This window comes from Scleropages formosus, chromosome 11 (assembly GCF_900964775.1).
Source record: "Scleropages formosus chromosome 11, fSclFor1.1, whole genome shotgun sequence".
Classification (NCBI taxonomy): Eukaryota; Metazoa; Chordata; class Actinopteri; order Osteoglossiformes; family Osteoglossidae; genus Scleropages; species Scleropages formosus.
This window is the reverse complement of record NC_041816.1, coordinates 5,413,966-5,438,348: the sequence shown is the minus strand read 5'-3', so window position 1 is coordinate 5,438,348 and position 24,383 is coordinate 5,413,966. Positions and strand designations below refer to the sequence as shown.

General features: G+C 45.5%; 3 protein-coding genes across 4 annotated transcripts in view; all 3 read left to right on the top strand.

The window, feature by feature from the left end:
• The first annotated feature begins 697 nt into the window (after positions 1 to 697).
• LOC108934595 (hypoxanthine-guanine phosphoribosyltransferase-like) lies at positions 698 to 9,039 on the top strand. Of its 2 annotated transcripts, none has more exons than XM_018752527.2 (9): positions 698 to 809; positions 3,496 to 3,602; positions 4,194 to 4,377; positions 5,050 to 5,112; positions 5,199 to 5,216; positions 5,332 to 5,414; positions 6,875 to 6,921; positions 7,542 to 7,618; positions 8,415 to 9,039. In XM_018752527.2, the coding sequence occupies exons 1-9, from the start codon at positions 768 to 770 to the stop codon at positions 8,460 to 8,462; spliced, it is 669 nt and encodes a 222-aa protein (XP_018608043.1). In that variant the 5' UTR covers positions 698 to 767; the 3' UTR covers positions 8,463 to 9,039. The 2 variants fall into 2 exon arrangements, with proteins under 2 accessions (XP_018608043.1, XP_018608044.1); XM_018752528.2 differs by lacking the exon at positions 698 to 809 and adding an exon at positions 2,923 to 3,006.
• Positions 9,040 to 9,491: 452 nt separating this feature from the next.
• Positions 9,492 to 12,114, top strand: bola3 (bolA family member 3). The gene is made up of 4 exons (XM_018752561.2): positions 9,492 to 9,645; positions 10,624 to 10,750; positions 10,921 to 11,009; positions 11,404 to 12,114. Exons 1-4 carry the CDS (start codon positions 9,610 to 9,612, stop codon positions 11,467 to 11,469), a joined length of 318 nt encoding a protein of 105 aa, XP_018608077.1. The 5' UTR covers positions 9,492 to 9,609; the 3' UTR covers positions 11,470 to 12,114.
• A 3,127-nt stretch (positions 12,115 to 15,241) lies between these two features.
• The window catches only part of vat1l (vesicle amine transport 1-like), a 43,206-nt gene continuing 34,064 nt past the window's right edge, over positions 15,242 to 24,383 (top strand). Inside the window, exons 1-5 of the mRNA XM_018752438.2 lie at positions 15,242 to 15,265; positions 15,926 to 16,279; positions 18,029 to 18,158; positions 21,852 to 22,067; positions 23,485 to 23,627. Coding sequence (XP_018607954.1) covers positions 16,065 to 16,279; positions 18,029 to 18,158; positions 21,852 to 22,067; positions 23,485 to 23,627 — 704 coding nt within the window. The 5' untranslated portion in view covers positions 15,242 to 15,265; positions 15,926 to 16,064. The remainder of the gene's footprint in view (positions 15,266 to 15,925; positions 16,280 to 18,028; positions 18,159 to 21,851; positions 22,068 to 23,484; positions 23,628 to 24,383) is intronic.

Here is a 24,383-nt window from a genome sequence, read left to right as displayed (position 1 = left end):
ACCTACATTGATTTACCCATTTATACAGCTGGGTAATTTTTACTGTACCACTTTAGTGGAAGTACTTTGATTAAAGGCACTGCAATAGGACTGGGGATTTGAACCCAGGTGCTTTGACTGCACAGCTGTATGTCATGACATTATAATGGACCTCTATGACCTTTACCTTCCCACCTTCAGAGCTCTTCTAATCCCTGCTGTTAAGGTACAGTAATCGTACTGGTGTAAAGTGAGTATGTGCTTAATTCCCCCTGGGCTGAATGTCTTCTACAGATAAATGATGTTGCCAGTTAAAAAAAAAAAAAAAATTAATTCAGCGCTGTAATTGTAAAATGTCTGATCTGTGTGTCACTGTCTTGTCCGCATCATTTAGCCAGTGAGGTTTAAAAGTAAAATCTTGTGAAGGATGCTTTACAGATATTTTACTGGTGTTCCAAAGGAAGTGTCAGTCCACACACAGTGGATGAGAAAGGTTTTAGCCCCCCCCCACCAGGCTGCAGGGGGTGGGGGGGGGTGGGTTGGGGGGGGCGTAAATCAGATTATTAGGTAAAATGGATTGTGACGTAGGGGTTTAAAGGCAGGGAGCGCACCTGGCCCGGGGCCGCACAGCCGTTCGCAGGGGAGGGAGGGACACCGCGGTGGACCAGGCAGTCTTCTCTCGGGGACGGGAGCATGATTTTCGGGAGACTGTAGCGGATCTGTGGGACACGGAGCGGAGAGAGACATCTGGCTGCACGAGCACGAACAGGAGGAAGACGACGACGACGATGATGATGAGGATGAGGAGGAGTATGGCTTCCTTCCTGCAGGTAGGGCAGCCAGGGACTCCAGACCTTTTCCACCGCCGATCTCCACCTCCTGCCTGCCTCCACCCAACGCTCGGACCCGCTGAGGGACCCCCCTGCGCTCTTGGGATGTGTGTGTGTGTGTGCTCGTACTGGTGATGCGCGTTCTCGTTCGTCGTTTCCTCGGGAGCGCCGAGTCGGCCAGGGTGCGGTCCGATTGCCGCCGAACCGGTCCAGGTCGTTTGGGCTGCACCCCTTCCATGCATGGTTTTCGTGGATCACGGAGGGTGACGTCGCCCGTTTCTCAGTTTTCCGCCGCTCTGATTGAGCTCTCCGTGGCCGGACGAGCGATTGTGTCGCGTGCTGTGCTGCTCCCCGCGCCGCGCTGCTCACGTGACGGACCTGTTTGTGCCCCAGTATGTGGTCCGGTGCGTGGGGTCCAGTGCGGTTCTGTTGCCGTGGTCCCGATGCTGCGGTCCAGTGTGCGATGGCAGCTACAGTACAGTACAGCCAGGCCAATGCATGCGTCTTCTCCGCCGTTGCCATGGCAACGCAATTTGTTTATCCTTTTGTTATTTGCGTGTTGCCGGCCGCCGGCACGAGTGCTTTCAGTAGCATCACCTTATATTTTTGCATTTGAATTGTTCTTTAGTTGTGTTCCATACTGGCACGTTCTGCCTGGCTCTGGTCACCGCCGTGTCGCAGGTCTTCTGTCATTTTGGTTCATTCCCCCGGCCGAAGGCAGGAGTAGCCCGTTTGGGAGGTAGGTGTAACCAACAATCAGCACTACAAGCTCTTCAGTAAATATTATCACAGGAGTTGAGCGCCTGTAGTAATTTCATGTACGCTGTGTTCAGCTAGCAGAGAAACCCAGTGATGGCATTCTCTAGTGAAGAATTCCTCCAGTCATTCCAGGTCCTGTATATGAGCAGTGCACTACCGTGGACTCTTTCTACTCTATTTATTGCTTAGTTTGATAGGCCATCATTATTTATCATTCTAAAGATAACATAAAATTGGTTAAGCATAATTGTATGTATGTATGTATGTATGTATGTATGTATGTATGTATAATCATAACATAAAAGGAGGAGGGGTGGGTGGCATATAGGGTTTGAGGAGGGATGGAGTACTGGTGGCACAACTGCTTTGTGTCCAGCCCCCTTAATTTTAGCACAAGGGTTTGAACATCCTTCCCTGTGTATTATTACATAAAGTATAATCATAACATAAAATAATCACTTTAAAGTACGGGTGATGTTCTTATGACTCTCAGCTGTTTCAAATGATGCTCCTGCATGTTAATTGTAACTGAACTGACTTGGAGCAAATCTTCTGTTTAGACAACACTAATACCTGGTGTAACTGATACTAGAGTAAAATACTCAATGTACCCAGGAGCCTCAAGCGTAGTTACTTTTAAAAGCATAGAGACAATGGGTGAACTGGAAGCAGTTAATTGGTTGTTCATATATTATATACAAAATGTGTTATGTCTTTAATTGGCGAATGAGGCTTGTAGGAAATCTGGAGGTGAATTTTCAATCCAAATGAGAACTTGAAATCTGTTTTCACTAATTGTGAAACAGCGGTTGTATGGACATGGTTCTTCATGCCTCGGAGCTCTTAATTAACTGGCTGTGATTGAGCTGCTGATTGAATGACTTTGGGATTAAAAGCACGTTAACCCAAATGCTTTGTTGGGGCCCCTACATTGTACACCTGTTCCGGGTTCAGTTGTGTTGAACCTGCTTTGGGGTAGTTTGAGTCCTAACCCCCCCCCCCCTTTTACAGCACAGGTATAAGTTTCATTCTTCCAGAGTTCCCACTACTATTTTTAGCTTATATATTTTTTTTAAACTTAAATCTGAATTCATTAGTACTGAAATGTATGAGGTTAGCCAATCCTTCTGAGAGGTTGACAATGTAGGGTTGCTAAGTATTGTAATGTGTACCTCTGAAACAATAACCATTGTTTTATTGTACAGTTTATTGAACATTCTCTGGCTGTGTCACAAGAATCCATTATTGGGGGGGGGAAACAGGTTTAAAATGGTTAAAGAAGTGACAATGTGTCCTTGGTAACGCCTTTTGGCTTAATGCTAAATCTCTTGATGCATTCAATCAACAGTTTGATAAAATCATTATTAGCGAAGAGATTATCTGCAACACACACCAACAGGCTACCCAAGGAGCAGGGTTGACACCCAGTATGGTAAAGGTATGTACCTACTGGTACTTCTAAACTGTATCCTCCATAAATTATGGATAGACTCATAAGCTGTCCAAATGCATAAATTCATTTCTGGATGTGTCTGCAGTTTGACTTTTACAGAATACTGATCTGAAGTAGTTGGGGGGGTGGGGGGATCACTTTATGTGTCTGCTGGTTAAATGAAAGTATTTGTCAGTTCTGTGGGTGAGATGAGGGCAGAACATTTTCAGAGGCTGTAGGAATGTTGTTTGTTTGGAAGCTGAACAAAGGCTTGTGTCACTTCTGCCTGTTTTCCTGAGAGCTGTGTCCTGGGGAACTTCCATAGATCATAGCGTAACACAGCATGGTGCTATTTAAAAGAAAAATACAGTACTTGTATATATTAATATTTTAGTTTCTAGCATGTGCCTCAGTTTATCACTTAGTGAGTTTGCATATAATGCTTGTCATGTTTTTAAAATTTCTTTTTTTCCTCATTTTCTTCTCCTTCCAAAGATTCCAGATGATGATAAAGGTTATGACTTGAACCTCTTTTGTGTACCCAAACACTATGAAGAGGATTTGGAAAGTGTCCTCATTCCCCATGGACTCATTATGGATAGGTAAAAATACTCCTAAGTAGTGAAAAGTTAAATACAGAGGATGTATGTTTTAACTGAAAATAAACATTAATAAAGGTGCATAAGTTTATGGATGTTAATTTTTCATGCGCATGTTCTGAAGCCAGATTTGCAGGCATCTAATCCCTGGTTTTGTTTGTCTTTTGTAACCCCTGCTCATTTACATCTATTCAAAGCACAGAGCCGGTCTTCCACCCAGCGTGTCGCGATCCAACAGCAACACCATCCATTATCGATATTATAAATCATTCAGCAGGCTTTAAATTAGTTTGTAATAGTATGGCATAGTGGGCTTGGGTTGTTTTCTTATCTGTAGGTTCTTGGTTTGCATCCCATTCTGTCTGTAACACCCTGGTCAGAGTCTTTACCCTTAAGTGACTAGTTTATTTTTTTTAATAAAAAAAAAAAACCATATAAATACCATCCTGCATGAATAGGTAAATGGTTTTAAAATGAGTGAGGCACATTCTTCGTAAGGCGCTTTAGGCAAAGGCGTTGGATGATTATAGGTAAATGTTGTTAATGTTTTGCTGCTTCAGCTGTGACTCTGTCTGCTTCTGTCTCCCTCTGCAGGACGGAGTGTTTGGCCAGGAACATAGTGGAGGACATGGGCGGATGCCCTGTCGTTGCTCTCTGTGTTCTCAAAGGTGCTTATAAATTCTTCGCAGACCTGCTAGATTACATCAAGGCCCTAAATCAGAACAGCGATCAGTCTGTACCACTGACTGTGGATTTCATTACCCTAAAAAGCTACCGTGTGAGTGATTCATCCTTGCTTCTCCTTTTCTTTCTAAAACGCGTTTCTCATTTTGCTTCTAATGTGTCATTTTTGTGCTAACCTGGTTTCAGTGTTCAGATTTCATTGATCTGTAACTAGAAGTTATGCAGTATTCCTGCTGTCTGTGATTCTATTATATACATTTTTGCACTATTTTATTGCTGGCCAATGCATGCACATCTATGTAACTATTCCAGAATATGAATGCATTTTTTTTTTTTTTTTTTTAAATTTCACAAGCCCTAGTTTGCTGTAGTGCTCTCATATATATTACATGTTCTAAAGTGCTCTAACAGATCTTTCCGTGACACAATGATCCCATTAACGCAGTCTGAGGGTCACATCCGTTTGGCTGATGTTATTATTCCTGGGACTGTTTCTGTATTTCCTTCACTCTGAACTGCACACGATCAATACTAGGCAAAGTGGTCTCTGTTATCAGATGTAAAATATGTTGACTCAGTTTTGCACTGTATGTCCTCCTGAGACCTATAACAAGAAAGCATGTGCAATATTCCCAATGATGCTATGTCCTCTAGAGTGGACAAAAAACAAATGCTTGAGTCCAGGAGGATGATTTCATATATTTTTGTAGACCCATCATTGAGATGTGGATGTGTCTCTGTAGCTGAACTGTCTTTATTTTGTCAGAATGAGTCTACAGCTGATGTTAAAGTTGTTGGAGAAGAAGAGTTGTCTGCACTAACAGGCAAAGTGAGTTCTTGTAATGTTGTTCCTAGAGATATTCATGTTGCATGTGCTTTGGCCTCAATGAGACAGTCTTGTGCTTTCCTCCACAGAATGTTCTCATTGTTGAGGTAAGGTCACCTTTCTTTTTTGCTTCATTAGCCATTGCACATTCATGGGAATACTGTGGGGTGTTTGTTCGGCTTAATGTATAGGAATGCTTAATTTTTGTTTTTTGTGTGGTAGGACATCGTTGAGACAGGAAGAACAATGGAGACATTGCTGTCACTATTAAATAAATACAATCCAAAGGCTGTCAAGGTTGTTAGGTAAGATTTGCATTTGTTAGCCATAGCGGTTCATTTTGCATTGAAATGTTACATGATAAACTACATCCCTGGTCCAGGATGTATTGAATAATAAGCACAACAGTATATCTTCTTGATACTGCAGATGACAGCAACAGTGATTCCTATCTTGCTTTTATAACTACCTATATTATGTAATGTTCATGTTGCATTGTTACTTCTCTTCAAAGTATTTGCATATGTATTTTATACAGAGAATAACCAAATATGTTAGGGGGGGTGGTTAGCAGTGTTGGAGCTGCTGACTTGGACCAAGGTTTGAATTCTTGCTTCCACTGTAACACCCTTGGTGAAAGCACTTATCCTAAACTGATGAAGTAAAAATTACCCTGCTGACAAATAGATTACTATGTAGTTTAGTGTACAAACCTAACATTGCACGTTGATTGTGCATTCAAGATGCACAAGAAAAGGTTATACCCTGTGCGTATATTTCAACAGCTGTACACAAGGACCCAGTCAAACCACCAACCCGAAGCCACAGAGAACAACTCAGCATAGCCAACATACATCTTTATGACCTGAGAAGCTTTTCCAACCCACCCACCAAACCAAATCTAACCTATCAACAAATAACCAAACCTAGCCTAACCCACCAACGCAAAAAAAATCAACCAAGAAACCAAGTTTTAACACACCAACTCAAAACCATACCACCAACAAGCCAAGCCTAACTGCCAACACAAAAAACCAACCCCACCAACAAAAAACCAGACCAAGTCTAACACACCACAAAAACCATTAAACCACACCCACCAAGAAAACCAAACCAAGTCTTGACCAACCAACAAAGAACTAAATCAAGGTTAACCCACCAACTCAAACCATCAACCCACCCCAACAAAGCCAAACTAACATAACAAGCGTAGCTCACCAATCAAGCCAACAAACACCAGCTGGGTACCAACATAAGTATTTCATTGAGGTTATCAAGTGGGCACCTCCCTTCATCTGTGTTTCATTGAATTAGGCCCGCAACACCTCCAGAAGGCGTAACAGTGCAGTCTGGCGTCCTAGACCCAGCCCCTCCACACATGTTTGATACCCTTCACCCTCAGCAAATACTGCAACCCCACTAACTCAACCAGTTAAACCACAACTCCATACATACCTTCTAAACTACCGCCAGACCAGCTGCAAATAAAAGAAAAGCATTGCCTGAATAAGTAAAGAATAGTCAAGATTTTCTTTCTACATTGCCTGGGGATTTAACTCTTCTGGATTAGACTATGTCATGTAGGACACTGGTTCCAACATTTTGCTTCTCCTGTTGGAACCAGTGTCCTACATGACAGTCTAATCCAGAATAGTTAAATCCCAAGTCAGTTGACACCAGCCGCAGAAACCTACGGGTTTCTACATTGCGTATAACAGAAGTGTCATTTATATTGATATTTATTTCCTTTGGTGTTTCCTTACAGCCTTTTGGTGAAAAGGACACCAAGAAGCTGTGGATACAGACCGGACTGTGAGTGTTTATATTTTCTAGATGGAAACTACTCGGCTGTTTGCCAGGGATTTAAGAATATCTACCAGTGAGCACTTAATTCAAAAGCGCTTACATCACTGAGTTAAATTGCAGTACGGACTTTGTACAGCTGTTTCCTGAGTGTGAATATTAAGCTTAATAAATGTGTGCATTAAATGCACTTGCTTTAAATATCATGCATGTTCAGACTACTAATGCTTAGCATTTTGGCTGGAATCTGATAAGCTCCCTAAGTGCATCATGGAAAAGCAGATGCTGTGGTACTTTTAAGATGACCTTCAGCATGGATCATACTTCAGTGGGCCTTTTTAACAATTTGTCAGTGTGGTAATTTTGTCAAGTGCAAAAAGTGAATTCAAAGATACCTGCACCATACAGATGCATGTGAGGAATGTGGACATTGTAGTATAACTGGCTGGGAAATGTGCAGAGTTCTTTTGGAAGGTTGTGTGTGTGGCTATAGGATGAGCCTCGTGGGGTCTGCAATGCTGTCTGAACACTTCTGACAATCTAATATATCAAACTTGTTTTCTTTTCTTTAGTGTTCAATCTGTGTGTTATTTTGGTCCTGATCCCTTTCCCTTTGACTCTTTTTCCAGACATTGGATTTGAAGTTCCTGATAAATTCCTAGTTGGATATGCCCTAGACTACAATGAACACTTCAGAGACCTCAATGTGAGAGGTTTTTATGTGAAATCTTAACAGCTGTTAGCACCTCTGCTCACTTAATACAAAGGAAAATGAAACGCTGATATACACTCGTTTGCAGTCAATTCTCATGTATGATGCAATAATAACTTCATGTTGCATCATTCATTGTTTTGCCAGCAAATCAAGTACTGTTCAAGCCAGGCACAGATTTATTCAAAAATATTTTTATTTATAAATTAATTATTTTGTATTTGTCATTTGTGGGTTAAATTGAAATCTCTTCTATAGCTCACTTATCCTCTGCTAATTCCTGGTTATGGGATCATGTATACTAAACCTAACCAATAGTTTAAACCATAATTTTTGTTCTCAGTGACCCAGATTTAGTCAAGTGTAGCTACATGTATTCTGGAAGCAATTTTGCTGCAGACCAGTATAGTTTCTCAGCTTCAAAAAATAATGCAGAGAAACTTAGCCTCAAAGTTAAATTCAAAACCAGCAGAGATGAGGCAAGGTAATGTACCATGCTAAATCTGTGTGTTTTGGGATGGCTGGTAGTTTAGTGGTTAGAGCTGCTGCTTTTGACCCTAAAGGTTGCAGGTTTAATCTCCAGCTGTAGTACCCTTGACTAAGGTACTTTACCCTGAAATTGCTCCAGTAAAATTACCCAGCTGTATAAATGGGTAAATGACTAATAGCTTGTAATAACTGTAACCTTAACACCAAGTCGCTTTGGAGAAAAGCATCAGCTAAATGACTAAAAAAAAAAAATGTTTGATTTGATCTCATGCGTGTGTTTTCTTTTTCTTTTTATAAATAGCATGTCTGCATACTCAATGAGAATGGAAAAGAGAAGTACAAGAAGTGAGAGGAAAACCTGAGATGCTCAGCCAACAGGCACTTGGACCACTGAAGCTGCTGATCGATTTCTGTGTTTACATGTTGTCTTTATTTTTCTATCTGAAAACCCTAACTTGCAGTGGCACAGAAATGGTGGCCCCTTTTCTGAATAATTCTTTAGTACTTGATATTGTACGATTGTATTTTTGAATTTAGGTACCAAATATGTGAATCCAGACAATGGCTCCTAGTTGGATAAATTAGGTTATTAGACTTTATGAATGTGGGGGGGGGGGAACGACACTATTTATTTGAACGTGAAGCCTCAGGTCTCGCTGTTTTCCCAGTGAGCCATATAGACTAGATTTTTATTTTGTATTTGACCTGAATGACGGAAATGTTTCGGGATATACTAAATATTCAGTGTGTCAATGCGTTGATCATGTTCTGTATTGCAATGTCTAATATGAAGGCCAAACACTTTTGGGTTATCTCAAGGAATGTGAAGACATATTTTTATTTGGTTTATAAAGTTGTTTTAATTCTGTTAAAACACGATTACAGTGAAATAATTAATTGCAGCAATAATACATTTAAATCTTGTTCACTTGTTTTTGACCACTTTATTTATAGAAACAACACAGTTTAGTAACATGAAGAAAACAAAGCTCAGAATTATTAAGTGTTCAAATCCCTCTTATAACCAGGCGTGGAAACTTTTTTTTTTTTTTTTTTTTTTTTAAATGGTACGTCCTGAAATGAATGCATAAGAGCCTCTTCCAAAAGGTTGATTAAAAGTGGGGTTTTTTTTTTTTTTTTTTTTTTTTTTTTTTTTTTTTTTTGGGGGGGGGGAGAAGAACGCTGACCTAAAGCCTTATTTCTTCTAACGTAGTTGCTACAGAGCCTTACACTACTGTACCACACAAAATGTGAGTGGATGTACAGAAATAATAAATCTGAACACACAAGTCCTTTTGGGACGGCGAGGGGGGGATGGCGTTCCCTTTAACTTGAGCGCCGGGGACATCGTAGGAAGGCGCTTCCGGTTCAGTGACGTCACAATCACGCGACAGGATGTTACTCCAAGGCACGAATGTATCAATGGAGAGCAGCGCGCTTTAGTGAAGCGGTCTGTCGGTTAAATATTTCTCCGCTGCAGAAGAGCGGGCGCCACGATGATTTCTCTCTCCAGATTTCTCCTCAGGAATCGGGTAAATAAGGGGAAAAGTTCTCCGTCGGACGGAGAAGTTGCCTCGTCGTAGTCACTTCTGTGTCTTGTTAATCTCCCCCGCCAGTTTTGACGCGATACGCCGCCTGTATTGTATGTACCGCGCTTATCTCGTTAGCTGTTTCCCTGAAGAATCGTTTTATATAATTATATTCCTAGAAACTAAAAACAGATTGGTGTAAATAAATATTGGATGTAATACGGAGTATTCAAGGCTTATGTTAATTACTGCTTTATCGAATATTTGCATATATAATCTTGATTACCTTGACGTTTTATTAAGCAATATATTCTGAGGCTGCTAGCTGAACGTGGTGCTGCTCTCTTTGTTTACCTGCGGTAACCATGGCAACATCCTCACTAGACAGGTGCCCTGCTGCTGCCGTAGCTGTCAGCATGTGGAATGACAGCTTGGAGGGAAGCTGTGCTGCATTGCTCTCCTTGTCTCCTGCTGCACAAGGGGCTCCTTTTCAAGAACACCTACATTTACATTTATTTATTTATCAGATGCTTTTCTTCAAAGTGATATCCAGTGAACTCTAAGTAGTGTTATCAGCCCACACACCTTATTCACCAGGGTAACTTACACTGCTGCATACACTACTTACACTGGGTCACTCATCCATACATCAGTGGAACACACTCTGTCACTCACACACTATGGGGGAACCTGAACGGCATGTCTTTGGGCTGTGGGAGGAAACCAGAGCACCAGGAGGAAACCCACATAGACACGGGGAGAACATGCAAACTCCACACAGACTGAGCAGGGATCAGACCCATGTCCTCTTGTACCACCTAGGCACTATGAGAAAGCAGCACTACTCGCTGTGCCACCCCCTCCAGGCAATATACACGTAACCTCATCAGGCCGAACAGCAGGAACCAATGAAATCTCTGCTCCGAACTGATTATTTTGGTGCTTGTGTCTTAAATGCGTTATTTGTTTGCTTGCCATCAGTTTGTTTCAGAGGCTTGCCAGGCACACAGGGTTCTGTCCACGCAGACCGAAGGGGAACTGAGAATCACGCAGATCCTCAAAGAGAAATTTCCCCAAGCGACTTCGCTGAAAGTGCTCGATATTTCAGGCAAGCGTGACAGATGCACCGCGGGCAGTCGTGCGGCCCCCTCCGAACATAACGACGGGTCTAACGTTACTTTCCGTGTTTCTTTAATATGAGCGTGTGCAGCCGCACCGTTGCCCCGTGCACACTGAGAGCACCTGACATGCAGTCGTCTTCTTCTGTCTGCTGTACAGGTGGCTGTGGGGCAATGTATGAGATACATATCGAGTCAGAAGAATTTAAAGGGAAAAGAACAGTTCAGCAACATCAGTTGGTTAATCAGGTAATTTTATTTATGCATGATTATAACTGAACTTATCCATCTTTTACATTTACATCTCTTACTCTGCATGTTCTAAGGGTGCCAGCATATTATCGCCGATGTGGTGTAAAGGATCAGCATGAAAGGTGTGAAGTGTGAAGAAGTGCGAATACACTTGCTGGAAACTAGTTTTTTTCTGGTGACCAAATATGTTCAGGAAATGAGGCTCCATGTCCTCCCAGTTCTTCTGCACCAGATCCTAGACATATAGGATACGTATGTGTTGCTCTGCTTTCACTCTTGTGTCCACTTTGTCCCGTGCAGGTGTTGCCCAGATGGACTCGGTTTTTTCACTGTACTGTAAAATTGTAGTGTTTGCTGCACCATCCTGCTAGGGTTTGTTTTCTTCCCGCAGGCACTGAGAGATGAGATTAAATCCATGCACGGGCTGCGCATTTTTACTGATGTCCCCGGAAAGTAGAAGATACGAACGCTCCTGGAATGTGCTGTTTCCTGCTATCCCGGTAGAAAATCATTATGATAAACATGATCAATGGAGCGCACAGCTTAATGGAACAAGTAAGCAGTAAGTAGAAATAGCTTAGGCTTCCCGATACTGTATTTGAAAGAATAATGTGAAGTATTTAAGTACGGTATGTTCATACCTTACACAGTTTCGTAGCCTCCTGTTTTATGAAACGCTACACGCACAAATACGAATGAGATTTCTTTTTAAACTTCTGACATCTGAGAGGTGAACTTGACTTCATGCTCTGATACGCACAAAGTAAAAAATCAAGGAGCTTTGATGCTGGAATGTGGTTGGAAAGAGACAATGTCTGAAAATTAAGTGTGCTTATGGATAATTAAAATTCCTGAATATGTTGTATGCAGTTGTCATACTTAATATATTTTAGGAACACAGCCATCATTTTGGGAACATGTTTGTCTTTCTAGTTTTAAGGAGGATGAACATATGAATTGAATTTCACCTGGAAGGTGATGGATGCTTTCAGGGAAAAATGCAGTCGGATACATACTGGCGGTATGCGGTGCACCATGCTACTTGATATGTCAATACGTAGTTTAATTTGCCTGCATACTGCAATGAATAAATGAATAAAATGTAAGTGAAGGTGGCCCCTGTGTCATCAGTGTTCCAGTGAATGTGTCTCTAGGTGTCATTAAGGTGACTCAGGGTTGAAGCGCTTCATCACCACTAGATGGCGCAAGTGTTCTATGTTAATCCTGCTTGACGTTTCTTTTTGTCCTCAGTACAGAGCAACATGTATCACTTCACTCCTGTTTTGGGGGAATTTACAGTGCTGGTTCACCTCATCAACTGACTGTACTGGAAATAATATTTATTTGAACTCTAAGATCTTCTTCCTGACCTAATCTGGAGGTAACAGAGGAAATACAGGTTGGGATAAAGATTACTGGATATGAATTCTCCCTTGATTTACAATTAAAAATGTTGTGTATTTTAAGATAGGCTGTTTAGTCATCTCTTAGTTCTAATTTAAAAATGAATGTTCATATATCTATTTATACATACACCAATCAGCCAAAACATTAAAACCATCTGCTTAATATTGTGTAGCCCGCCTATGCCGCCAAAACACCTCTGACCCGTCGAATCATGAACTCCACAAGACCTCTGAAAGTGTCCCATGGTTTCTGGAACCAAGACATTAGCAGCAGATCCTTTAAGTTCTGAGGTGGGGCCTCCATGGATCAGAATTCTTTTTCAAGCATGTCCCACAGATGCTCAATCGGATTGAGTTCTGGGGAATTTGGAGGCCGAGTCAACACCTTGAACTCTTTGTCACGTTCCTGAAACTAACCAACATCTACTTTTCCCAAGCTGGATTGCAGTGAGCCAGAGCCTACCTGGCAACACAGGGTATAAGGCTAAAGGGGGAGGGCAAGCACCTCAGACAGGATGCCAGTCCACCACAAAGCACCCCAAGCAGGACTCAAACCCCAGACCTCTCACAGAATGGCTACTTGCTGAACCCACCGTGCCACCCTCCTCAAACCATTCCTGAACAATTTTTGCAGCGTGTCAGGGCCACTGCCATCAGGGAATACTGTTGCCATGAAGGGGTGTCCTTGGTCTGCGACAACCTTTAGGTAGGTGGTACGTGTCAAAGTAACATCCACAGGAAAGCCAGGACCCACGGTTTCCCAGCAGAACATTACCCAGAGCATTACACTGCTTCCACCGGCTTGCCTTCTTCCCATAGTGCACCCTGCTGCCATCTCTTCCCCAGGTAAATGATGCACATGCAACCGGCCGTCCACACGATCTAAAAGAAAACGTGATTCGTCAGACCAGGCCACCTTCTTCCATTGCTCCACGGTCCGGTTCTGGCGCTCATGTGCCCATTGTAGGCGCTTTCGGCAGTGAACGGGGGTCAGCGTGGGCATTCTGAGCGGTCTGCGGCAAACTGCGATGCGCTGTGTGTTTCCGCACCTTCCTGTCATGGCCAGCATTAAGGTTTTCAGCAGTTTGCGCTACAGTAGGTCTTCTGTGGGATCGGACCAGACGGGCTAAGCCTTCGCTCCCCACATGCATCAGTGAGCCTTGGGCGCCCATGACCCTGTTGTCTTCAGGAGAGCACAGAGTGACCGCTCTCCAAGACCCTGCAGCAGGTAGTGAGAACTGCTGAGAAAATCATCAGGGTCTCTTTTCCCTCCATTACAGACATTTACACCACACGCTGCACCCGCAAAACCAGCAGCATTGTAGATGACCCCACACACCCCTCACACCAACTCTTCACACTCCTGCTGTCCGCTAAAAGGTACCAAAAAATTTGAGCGTCACAGTCAGACTGTGTAACAGTTTCTTCCCCAAGCCACCAGACCAATACTCACGGAGTGGACTGACACTGAAACTTGCTCACTGGTCGGTGATGAACTGTCCGTTATTGTGCCTATTGTCCTGTTTCAGTCAATGTTGTCATGTCTAGTGCTGTTTGCACAAGTCTTGCACACGTGCACTTTATGTAGCCTGTGTTGTTTTACGTAGCACCATAATCCTGGGGGAACGTTGTTTCATTTCATGTGTACTGTACCAGCTGTATATGGTTGAAATTACAATAAAGCCTCTCTTGACTCGACCCTGTCGCCGGTTCACCGGTTCTCCTTCTGTGGACCACTTTTGGTAGGTACTAACCACTGCATACCGGGAATACCCCACAAGACCTGGCGTTTTGGAGATGCTCTGACCCAGTCGTCTAGCCATCACAATTTGGCCCTTGCCAAAGTCGCTCAGATCCTTACGTTTGCCCATTTTTCCTGCTTCCAACACACGAAATTCAAGACTGACCGTTCACCTGCTGCCTAATATATCCCACCCCTTGACAGGTTGCATTGTAACGAGATAATCAGTGTTATTCACTTCACGTCTCAGTGGTTTTAATGTTTTGGCTAATCGGTGTATATATGTGAATTCAGGCTCTTTCTCAATTTTCATATTTGATCTTGTGTTTGGATGAAATAATCAGTCTTACATTTTACATTTATTCACCTAGCAGACGCTTTTCTCCAAAATGACTTAGAATGGATACTATGTAGTGTTATCAGCCCACACACCTTATTCACCAGGGTAACTTACACTGCTAGATACACTACTTACAATGGGTAACTCATCCATACATCAGTGGAACACACTCTCTCTGTGTCATTCACACACTATGGAGGAACCGGAACAGCATGTCTTTGGAGTGTGGGAGGAAACCAGAGCACCCACAGGGAACCCACACAGACACAGGGAGAATATGTAAACTCTACATAGACTGAGCAGGGAGCAAACCCACATTCTCTCGCACCACCTAGGCGCTGTGAGACAGCAGCGCTACTTGCTGTGCCACCCATGCCGTCCTAGTCTTTGTATTGTAACTTTACCTTTGGAATTACATTACTCATGGGATATTTGTATTGCTTTACCTGTGCCTAAAAATATTTACTTTTACATATGGAAGCATTCATACAAAAAACCCAGGTGGACAAAAGGCTGTGCACCCTGGCCCTCTCCCTGGTTTATATATGGCCTTGTTATGTTGTTACTTTCTGATTTTGTTCCATGTGCTTCTCTGAAAAAAGAGATTTGCGCCTATATTCTAAGGCTGTTGACTGAAGGTGGTCTTAAGCTTGAACTGCTGTTTATTTACCTAATGGAGTAACCATGGAAACATTCTCGCTAGACGGGTATCCACCTCATAACTGTCAGCGTATGGTGTTACACCACCGGAGAGAGAAGCTGTAAGGTCAGCTTGATTTGTCGTGCGGCTTGACTTATGTTTATCATACCGTCATATTTGACAACTTTAAAGAACATACATTTAATTTCATTAAACTGAACAGCAGAAGAGAAGTCAATAAGATCAATTTCCTCCACAAATGAGCGTCATATTTCGAGTAGGATTAATCAGGCAGTTTAAACTTGTTTTCACATCTCGTGTCAGTGAGCAAATGTAATTTGAGACAGGAGTTATTATGGTAAAATCATTAATGGACACAATTCTTTGTATCTGACTTTTATGCAAGTCATGAATTATTATTTTGAGCCATCCTATTTAAATGTTCATAGCTTCATATTTTGCCGACCTTTTGATCTATCTATTATATTGGAAAACACTTGCAGTAATGCAGCTGTTTAGAATTGTACCCATTGTCTGAACTGACCAAGTAGTCTGAAGGATATATTGTACGACGCAAAGAATTTGTGTGAAATTACTGGTGACATGAAAGCTAAGTGTTAGGGTGCACGCATCTACACAATGACCGTGAGCGAGTGTGTGAGAAAGAGTGAGACTGTGGGGGGCGGGGGAGTAGAGAGAGAGGAAGAATGAGTCTTTAAGGTATGAGATGTGTAAATGTACTTGCGCGTCTACGACCAGGCTTACGGTAGAGTCACTCCCCCTCAGCGCGAACAAACGCTCACAGCTGCTGCCCGGCGCCGGCATTCGCTGCTCTCCATGGGGGAGTGACCTGTCGCAGCCTCGCGCGCCGAGCCCCGCACGCCGAGTCCCCATCGCCCCCACACCCCCCACGAGGCCCGTGGACATGGCAAAGGAAGCAGCGGAGATGTCGGAGGAGACGGTGCACATGATCGAAAGGAGCGCCGGCAAGGATCCCGAGGGGGCCCTGTGTCCCGGGGACGCCAAGGAGATGCGCGCCGTGGTTCTCACGGGCTTCGGGGGGCTCAACAAACTGCGGGTGACCAGGAAGGCGATGCCCGAGCCTCAGGAGGGCGAGATCAAGATCCGAGTGAAAGCATGGTAAGGTTACCCCCCTTCATCCCCATCCCCACCGCCACCCCCACCTCGGGGCATTGTCCCATCCCTGAGGGTGGGGAGGTGGGAGGGATTGGGGTCTCGGAGGTGCGCTCGTCTTGACGGACTGGCTTGGAATCCTCCTGTGGCGCGCGCGCGCGCGCGCCCGAACAGGTGTTCCAGCGCGAGCCCGACTCGCTCCGTCTCGCGCAGGTGCCGGCGGTGGTGTGGAGGATTCCACACACACGGCGCGTCCGACAGGTGTCAGTTCATGTGCGAACGAACATACGCGCGCGCACACACACACACACACACACACACACACACACACCTGCTGTGAGAAGTGCGGGCCGCACTGAGTGTGTGTGGGTCCGATCCGGGCAGTTTCGGACACGGTCCAGGTTTGGACCCGAGCGCCGCTCTCACACAATCAATCAGCGTGGTGAGACGGGAACGCGCTCCTCGGTCACGTTTTCTCTTTCATTCATTGCGATCCGCTCTGGTGGAGAAGAGGCTGTGCGGCTGCCAGCGCGAGCCACAGGTTGTGCAGCCCTATGAGACGGGAGGTGATATGTTAGTATCATTTTCATCCCCTCTGAGTGACGCATGATGCCACAGGTCCCCCGAAAGCGACTCTTTGTGGCCCCACCGGGTGTAAATCCGCTCTGCGTGGTGCAGTGAAGCCGCACTGAAACGCTCATCTCGTGCTCCTTCCCACTGAAATGCTTTCTCTTTACTTTTTACCACCAGCTCAGGGTTCGCTTTCTCCTCCTGAAACAAAAGGGTCGTCTTCATATTTTTCCTTATGAGAACCTATATATAAAGTGGTGCTGATGTTTGGCTAGCAAAGGGCTGTTAGAATTTCTTGGAAAAAAATGTGTACTCCGGTGAATGTGAAACATCCCAGATCCAACTGCAGACACAGTTTCATCATGGCACCCCGAACAGCATGCAACACACACACAGGGACACGCACGCTGCACGAGATGGCGAAGGTGAGGATATCTCTAGTACCTTTTCTCCCAGAAATCGGGGAGAAAAGGCTCATCTTGCATGTAACTGCTTTTCTTTGTTCAAACACGGTTTATAGCGGTAAATTACCCTGCTTCTGGCCGGAATTGAGTTACCAGGCCTCCCTCAACCATGCAGAGTGGGTGGAACCTGGCAATAAAGCGCAGCACTAAATTTCGCTGGTGCGTCTTTCCTCCCACTTGTCTCTTTATAATAATACTTTGCTCAAAATAATTAAATGTGACACCGGGCAAGGCAGGATCTCCTGGCTCTGAATTTGATGCTTCTTTTATTTTTCCTTTGGCTCCTTAATTGTTTAATGTCCAGGTGCACTCTGGGGATGCTGTAATATGCCTTTATTAAAAAGGGAGCTCATGCGCACGCACGTTGTTCTTTCATATTTGCTGTGTGGATCGTGGGGGTGCTTTGGACACGTGCCCGCAATGCCTTGCCGGGAACTCTTGTGAGAAGTGGCCCCCTGATGGCGTGTGAGAGTCCACTGTTAGGACTCAAACGTCCTAACAGCCCGCGACAGCGAGCGCGATAAGGCCGCGACGAGTCATCGTCTCTCAGGATGCCACGCCGCGCGTCGCTCCATTCTTCATCCAGTGGTGCTGCGACGCTGCGCTTCCCGTCAGCAGATCCCGCTCATTTATTCAAGATTTCTCCACTTCTACAGCCTCATTCATAAATTGCTGCTTTGCTCTGAACACGATAATAATTTTGTCAAATTTTGTCTTGCAGCGGTCTGAACTTCCTAGACTTGATGGTGCGGCAAGGAAATATCGATAATCCACCCAAGACTCCCCTGGTGCCCGGATTTGAATGTTCTGGAATAGTGGAGGCCTTGGGCAGCAACACGAAAGGATTTGAGGTCAGTGAATGCAAGGATGTGCTTTTGGAGCACTTTAAACATATTGAGGAAATTCCAGGAAGATTATTGTGGGAGATGGATTTTTTTTTTTTTTTTGCCGGAAATGTGTCTGCGTTGTCTCATGGTGGCTCCCCTGGTGGCATCCACAGTGCTGGGTTCGAATGCAGGTCTCCGTGTGTCTGCGCAGAGCTTCCATAGGTTTCCTGCAGCTGTGCAATACCATTTTGTGTGTGTGTGTGTGTGTGTGTGTGTGTGTCTGTATGCACATGCCCTGGGATGCACTTGCTTCCTCTTGAGCTGAATGCTGTTGTTTCCTGGGGCTCCAACTGTGAAACAGTGATTCCTGGGGAGACTTATGTTAGGAAAATTAATGACTGACGTCAACACCATAACCCACTTGAGAGACAAAGGATGACTTTTTTTTTTCTTTTTCTTTTTGCGATGCTTCAGAAATCAGCGCTGCGACTCTCTCGCACCCCAGTCTCCCAGACGTGGGCAGTCGATCCGCCAGACCCTCTATAAATGTATTAAAAAGAGGAAAATCTAACTCAAACTGTACAGCACGCTGGACCAGTGGAGCAATAAGCTTCCGTCTTTGGTTCGAACCGCAAGTGTGGTGGAGTTGGAATAAGATGTCCTGGCACTGAAATACGAGTAGCTGTCATGCAGTGAGGAAAAGTGAAGAAAATCCATTCGCTTGCCATCTTTTACACGTGGCATTTGAGATCGGGCACTTAGACATATTACTTTGATAACTGGGTTGATTCGGTTGGCTTTTTCTGAAATTTCATAATTCAGGCCTGTATGTACTGTATTACCGTGACCGAATCGTACCTGCAGATACCAAGATTTGCTCAAGTATTGGGTGGTCTGCATCTTAAAATGCTCCTTTTTACCTCGGTAGCCTATTCTCCGTTTCCCCGTTTCTTCGCACCATTTCTCTCACGGACTGATTCATAACCATCAAGCTCCCCGTGGCCTTTGGTTTTCTGCATGAAGCCGTTGAGCAGCACTTTGTCTCTTGGCGGAGACCTCCAGCCTACCTGCCCGGACCCCCCCTGGCGACCGCAGCTCACGGATCAAGGCGTCGCGGTGCCATGTAGCGTGTTCAATAAAAAAAATACATGGGAGCTGTCATTAGCCCCCCGTGAGCAACGCTGCCTGAGCCTAATCTTTTCCACGAGGCGGCTGTAATTAATGATAAGAGCCTGCGTTGGCTCTCCGGCACGCTTCGCCACACCGAGGACACGCGCGTTAAAACAAATCCCTAATTGTTTAAAGCCTGATATCTGCATTTAATAGCTTTTTTTGCTAACTTCAGCACCGTGCTGCAGTGCTTCTCGATGCTTCTTCATAGGCGAACGCTCGAAATAGAACAGGACCGCATGGGCGCCGCGCGGCAGGAAGTCCACAGATTTCTGGAGCTGCTCCTCCGAAACGTCACGCTATCGGGGACGGGACGGCGCGTAACGGATCTGTCCGGATCCGTCCGAGCCGCTTTAATGGAGAGCGCAACCTTTGGACGCGCGAGGGAATTCTTGAGAGCGGCACGGTCGTGAGAAATGAGAGGTGTCACCCAACCAAGCGTGCCTCGCGTAACGCATCCCTGCGGATGCAGAAGAAGCTGCGCAGGGCAGTTGCTCTGGACTCTATCGCAGCTCAGAGCATAAAGCCTCCCCTTTGATGGAATAAGTTGATCTCAGCTCTGGAAAAAAAAAAAAGCACAGATCATTATGGGACCATAACAACTTCTCGACGCTGAAGTGAGTCACTGAGACATCGGGCTTCGCGAACCGTTGCCGTGGGTACGCGCGTTTGATCTCCATGCTACCGGGCGGCATCTCGTTGTGCCGTCGCCCTGCGGTGCCACACTCGGCCCTCGCCACGGCGGCTGCCTTTTGAAAACGCAAGGCGTTTGCGAGCCAGCTGGATGAGCTGTCATCCCACATGCACCTGCCCTTCAGTCAGCCCACGATTGTCCTGCACGGTCATAGACGACCTCGGCATTGGCTTCCGCAGATGGCCTTTGTGTCTTTCGTTGTTCTCTCGCCTCTTTTGGGAAAGGTGCTCGACGCTCAGCCTCCTGTCCAACTTCGCAAACCCCTATATGTAGAGGGGGACCCGATTCGGACCTCGGACTTCATCTTTCGAGCCCAGCTGAACCCGGAGGGCTGAGCCTCGCTCCGAAGTCACGTTACCACTAAGTCAAATGGGAGAAGTGCTGAATGAGACACGCACATCCCTTGAATCATTTAGAGGTTCGGTTTTGTGAAAATCCTGCAAATAGCTAAAATAAGCAGAGAGGTACTTTGCAAGACTTTGAACTCCAAGCAACGTAAAAACTAATCGTGACAAAATGCATCGTGTCCAGAAATTTCTATTCATCCCATAGACGTGCAACACTTGTCATCTTGTTGTTGGTCAGCAGCAGTGAGGAACACCAGCGCTCAGCTGTAAGCGCTGTGGAAACCAGTTGCTTTTAGCGGTCACGCTCTCCAGCTCCGTCGTGTACTCTTTGCTCATTTACCGGCTCGGAAGGTAAATACCGGTTGCGCTCGCTCCTGTGCAGAAATTAATAAGTGAAGCGTAAGCCTTTTAGGATAAACCGGAAATTGTTCGTATCTTTAAAATTCATGAGCGGAACTTTGTGACGGGAAGAGCCGTAATATGAATAATAGATATAGACTTTACCCAACGGAGCTCCACGCGCAGTTAAAACTTGACTTACTGTTTGTCTTGCGGCAGCATCAGGACTGCGTGTACAGCTATACCCGCTAAATGATTCTCTAGGCCTTGGAACGTTCCAGAAGAGCCCTCAGCCACGCGTCAGACAGACCGCTGCCCTGTGGTGTTACGAGCTGTGTTTGCTTTGTCGCCGCAGTTCGTGATTTAATATCGTCCTCAGTCATTAACGCTTCCGAGATGAATTCCTGTCCGCGAGCCACACGCCCACAGCCTGTGGGTCTGACCTGTATCAGGGTGGTAAAATATTAGCCTGGGTGACCTTCCTCATGCACCATGGTAAAAAGCTTCATTTTCTCAGAAAGCTTCATCCACCCTTGATCGAAAGCACGCAAAGCCTTCTATTATAAGCAAGGAAGCAGCGCTGTTTCCTGCCATCAGATGATCTGGGCATTTAAATTAAGGTGCAAATAAAGACCAGGTTCCCCTGTGGGTCATCGGCCAGTAGCAAGGACATCAGGGCCTCCAGCGCAACCCCCTCGCCCCCACCCCCCCGAGTTGATTTGCGGAATTTTTGGATCTAGTCGATTCCCGGACCCCTCCTGGTGCCAGCCGACACGTTCGCCGCTGGCGCACGGATGAGCTCACCTGCCCGATAATATTCACAGTATGTCATCGCGTTTCCTACCGCATGTTCCAATTTCAAAAGCGTGCGTGAAAGCGCTGCCCGTCGCTGGCAACCTCTAATTTAGATGTGGATCTATAAAAGGAGTTATGAGAGGAATTCTTATCGGTGCTTTCTAAAGCGTGTAAAACACTTTCAATTCCCTCATTTAGAGGTAATGGAGTTTCCGAAACAATGAGTTTTATCGATTTTTAAAGGTGCTTTCGGATTCTGCTGTAACTTCTCCTGTGATGTTCCAGACCCGGATGCCCGTCTGCTGCTGCTGCTGCTGCTGCTGAGTCCCACTCTCTGTGTCCCCCATGCACTAATCATGTGCCTCGTTCCAGATCGGGGACCGAGTAATGGCCTTCGTGAATTACAACGCCTGGGCGGAGGTGGTGTGTACGCCGCTGGAGTTCGTTTATAAAATCCCGGATGACATGACTTTTCCAGAGGCGGCAGCCTTCTCCATGAACTTTGTGGCTGCCTACATGATGCTGTTCGAGGTGGCCAACCTGCGCGACGGGATGTCCGTGCTCGTCCACTCCGCCGGAGGGGGGGTGGTAAGTCAGTCTTTCGGAGGAGCGGGAGACACACAGGCTGGTGCAGGAGAACCCTTGGAGCTCCTCTGGGTTCATCTCATCGGTGTTTATTGCGACTCCTGTAATAGCGTCTTTACAGTCCTTCCATTAGCTGAAGCTTTTTTCCAAAGTGAATTACAGTGATTTGCCCCTTTATGCACCTTGGTCAGTCTCACCATATCAGTGCTGGGTAAATACCTTGATCAAGGATACAATAGCAGGAGGTGGGGGTCAAATCTGGGGTCTCCAGGTTCAAAAGTGGGAGCACTAATCGCTATGTTGCCTACTGCCAAAGCAAGACCTCCTGCAGTAAACGGCAGGGAAGACAAGTTGCCCCTTTAAACATACGGTCACCCAATGCGGAGCTCAGACCCCCAACCCTAAGATTGAGTCTCAGGCTCTGCTGGCTAAGCTAAAGTCTCTTCTGATGGTGTCATACCCGTGTGCCAGCAGGTAGTGTAGCGCCAATTTAGGGTTAGGGCACGAAAGCAGAACACCTTATGAGCCTTGAACCTCCAACTCAAGACCTTCTCCTTTTTATTATGAACCTTTATTTAACTGTCTCCCTTGTGCAATGTGATTTATAGTGTTGGCAACCTTGTTGTATTGCTGGGAACCTTCGGAGAACAAGTCCACGTCCTTAACTAACTATGAGACTGTATTTACATTTATTCATTTAGCGGACGCTTTTCTCCAAAGCGACTTACACAGCTGGGTAATTTTACTGGAGCAATTTAGGGTAGGCACCTTGCTTGAGGGTGCTACAGCTGGAGATCGAACATGCAACCTTTGGCTCCAAAGGCATTAGCCTTAGCTAACCACTACGCTACCAGCTGTCCCTATAAACCTATAGACAATATAAAGGGGTAAAGGTAAATCACTGCTAAAAAAATAATCACTTTGTTTTTCAAATTCACTAAGTCGCTTTGGGTACAACTGTCTGTTAAGCAACAAACATCATAGCGATACTGGGTAATATCTTATCGGGGATCTGCAAGAGAGGCTCGGGAGAAAGAAAAGGCGCTTAGGAAAGGACTTATTATAAAATAACACTATGGAAATGTCAAAGAGTTTAAAAAGGTCAATGATGAACAAAGAATGACGGCGAATCGGGCATGGAGATGTGAGGGTTCAGCGTGGTACGGTACCACGTATTGCACGAACCCCGTTGATCTCCGTACCACATTCTCCGTGTTGAGCTGATCTAAAGGCGGAGACGTGTTTGCTACCGAACTCCGTGAGGAGGAGGAGGGCGGGGAGCTGTGCTGTGTCTCGGAGATGTGGGAGAACACGCTGCGGACGTTCCTCATTCATGCCGATAAAGTGTAATCGGCCGCCACCGGCGTTCGAGGCCCCCTTCCACATGCTTTGCTCACGCCTTCTCTTGGTCTCCCTTTAGGGCCAAGCGGTGGCTCAGCTCTGCTCCACGGTGCCCAACGTCACCGTGTTCGGGACGGCTTCTTCCTTCAAGCACGAGGCCATCAGAGAGTCCGTGACGCACCTCTTCGACAGAAACGCCGATTACGTGCAAGAAGTAAAAAAGTAAGAGTTGCTCTTTCTTCGGAACGTGGCGCAAACCAGTCGTGATGCCATGAACTGGGTGTTAAAATAACGACACTAGTTACTGGGTTTGCTTTACATCGCGGGAGCATTAATTTCTGTGAAATTATTTTTTCTTCTTATTTTTGTGTGAAAACGGCAGTTTAATGCGAAAAAAAAGGTAATTTTTTAAAAAATTTGAGTGCTTTTTAAATTTCTTTTTGTTAACGCTTCCGTTTCTTGTACTCCAGGGTCAACTACCCTTGGCCATATTCTGTTCATCGTTTAATTCCAAGTATTACAATAAACTTCTGAGGTTCGTACAACATGTTGCTTATTTTGGACGGCTTTGCAGTTCCATCACAGTTGTGTGATCTGAGCGTAAGGAGAATTGACGTGAACTGGCTTCGCCGCCTCGCGTAGAAAGAGCGTGCCGAGCAGCGCGCGTAATTCCGGTTTCGCTCTTTCGTTCTGCTCGGGAGCCGTTCCCACGTCGCTTCCAGTGAATAGGCGAGCTGGAATATGAGGTGAGTAGGATACACGCTCACGCATGCTCAATCACACACTTGTAGACACGGTGTCCAGTGCTGATCGGGGTGCTGTTGTTAGCCGCTGCCTTCCCCTGGCTTTGTGTGCCACCGGTCGCCATGGCAACACGCGGCGATGCTTAAAGAGGGAGCAATGCGGGTGCGGTGTTGGCAGGTCCTCTACGCAGATAAACCTGCGCCGGGAGAGGCGCGATGGCCGCAGAATGAGAGG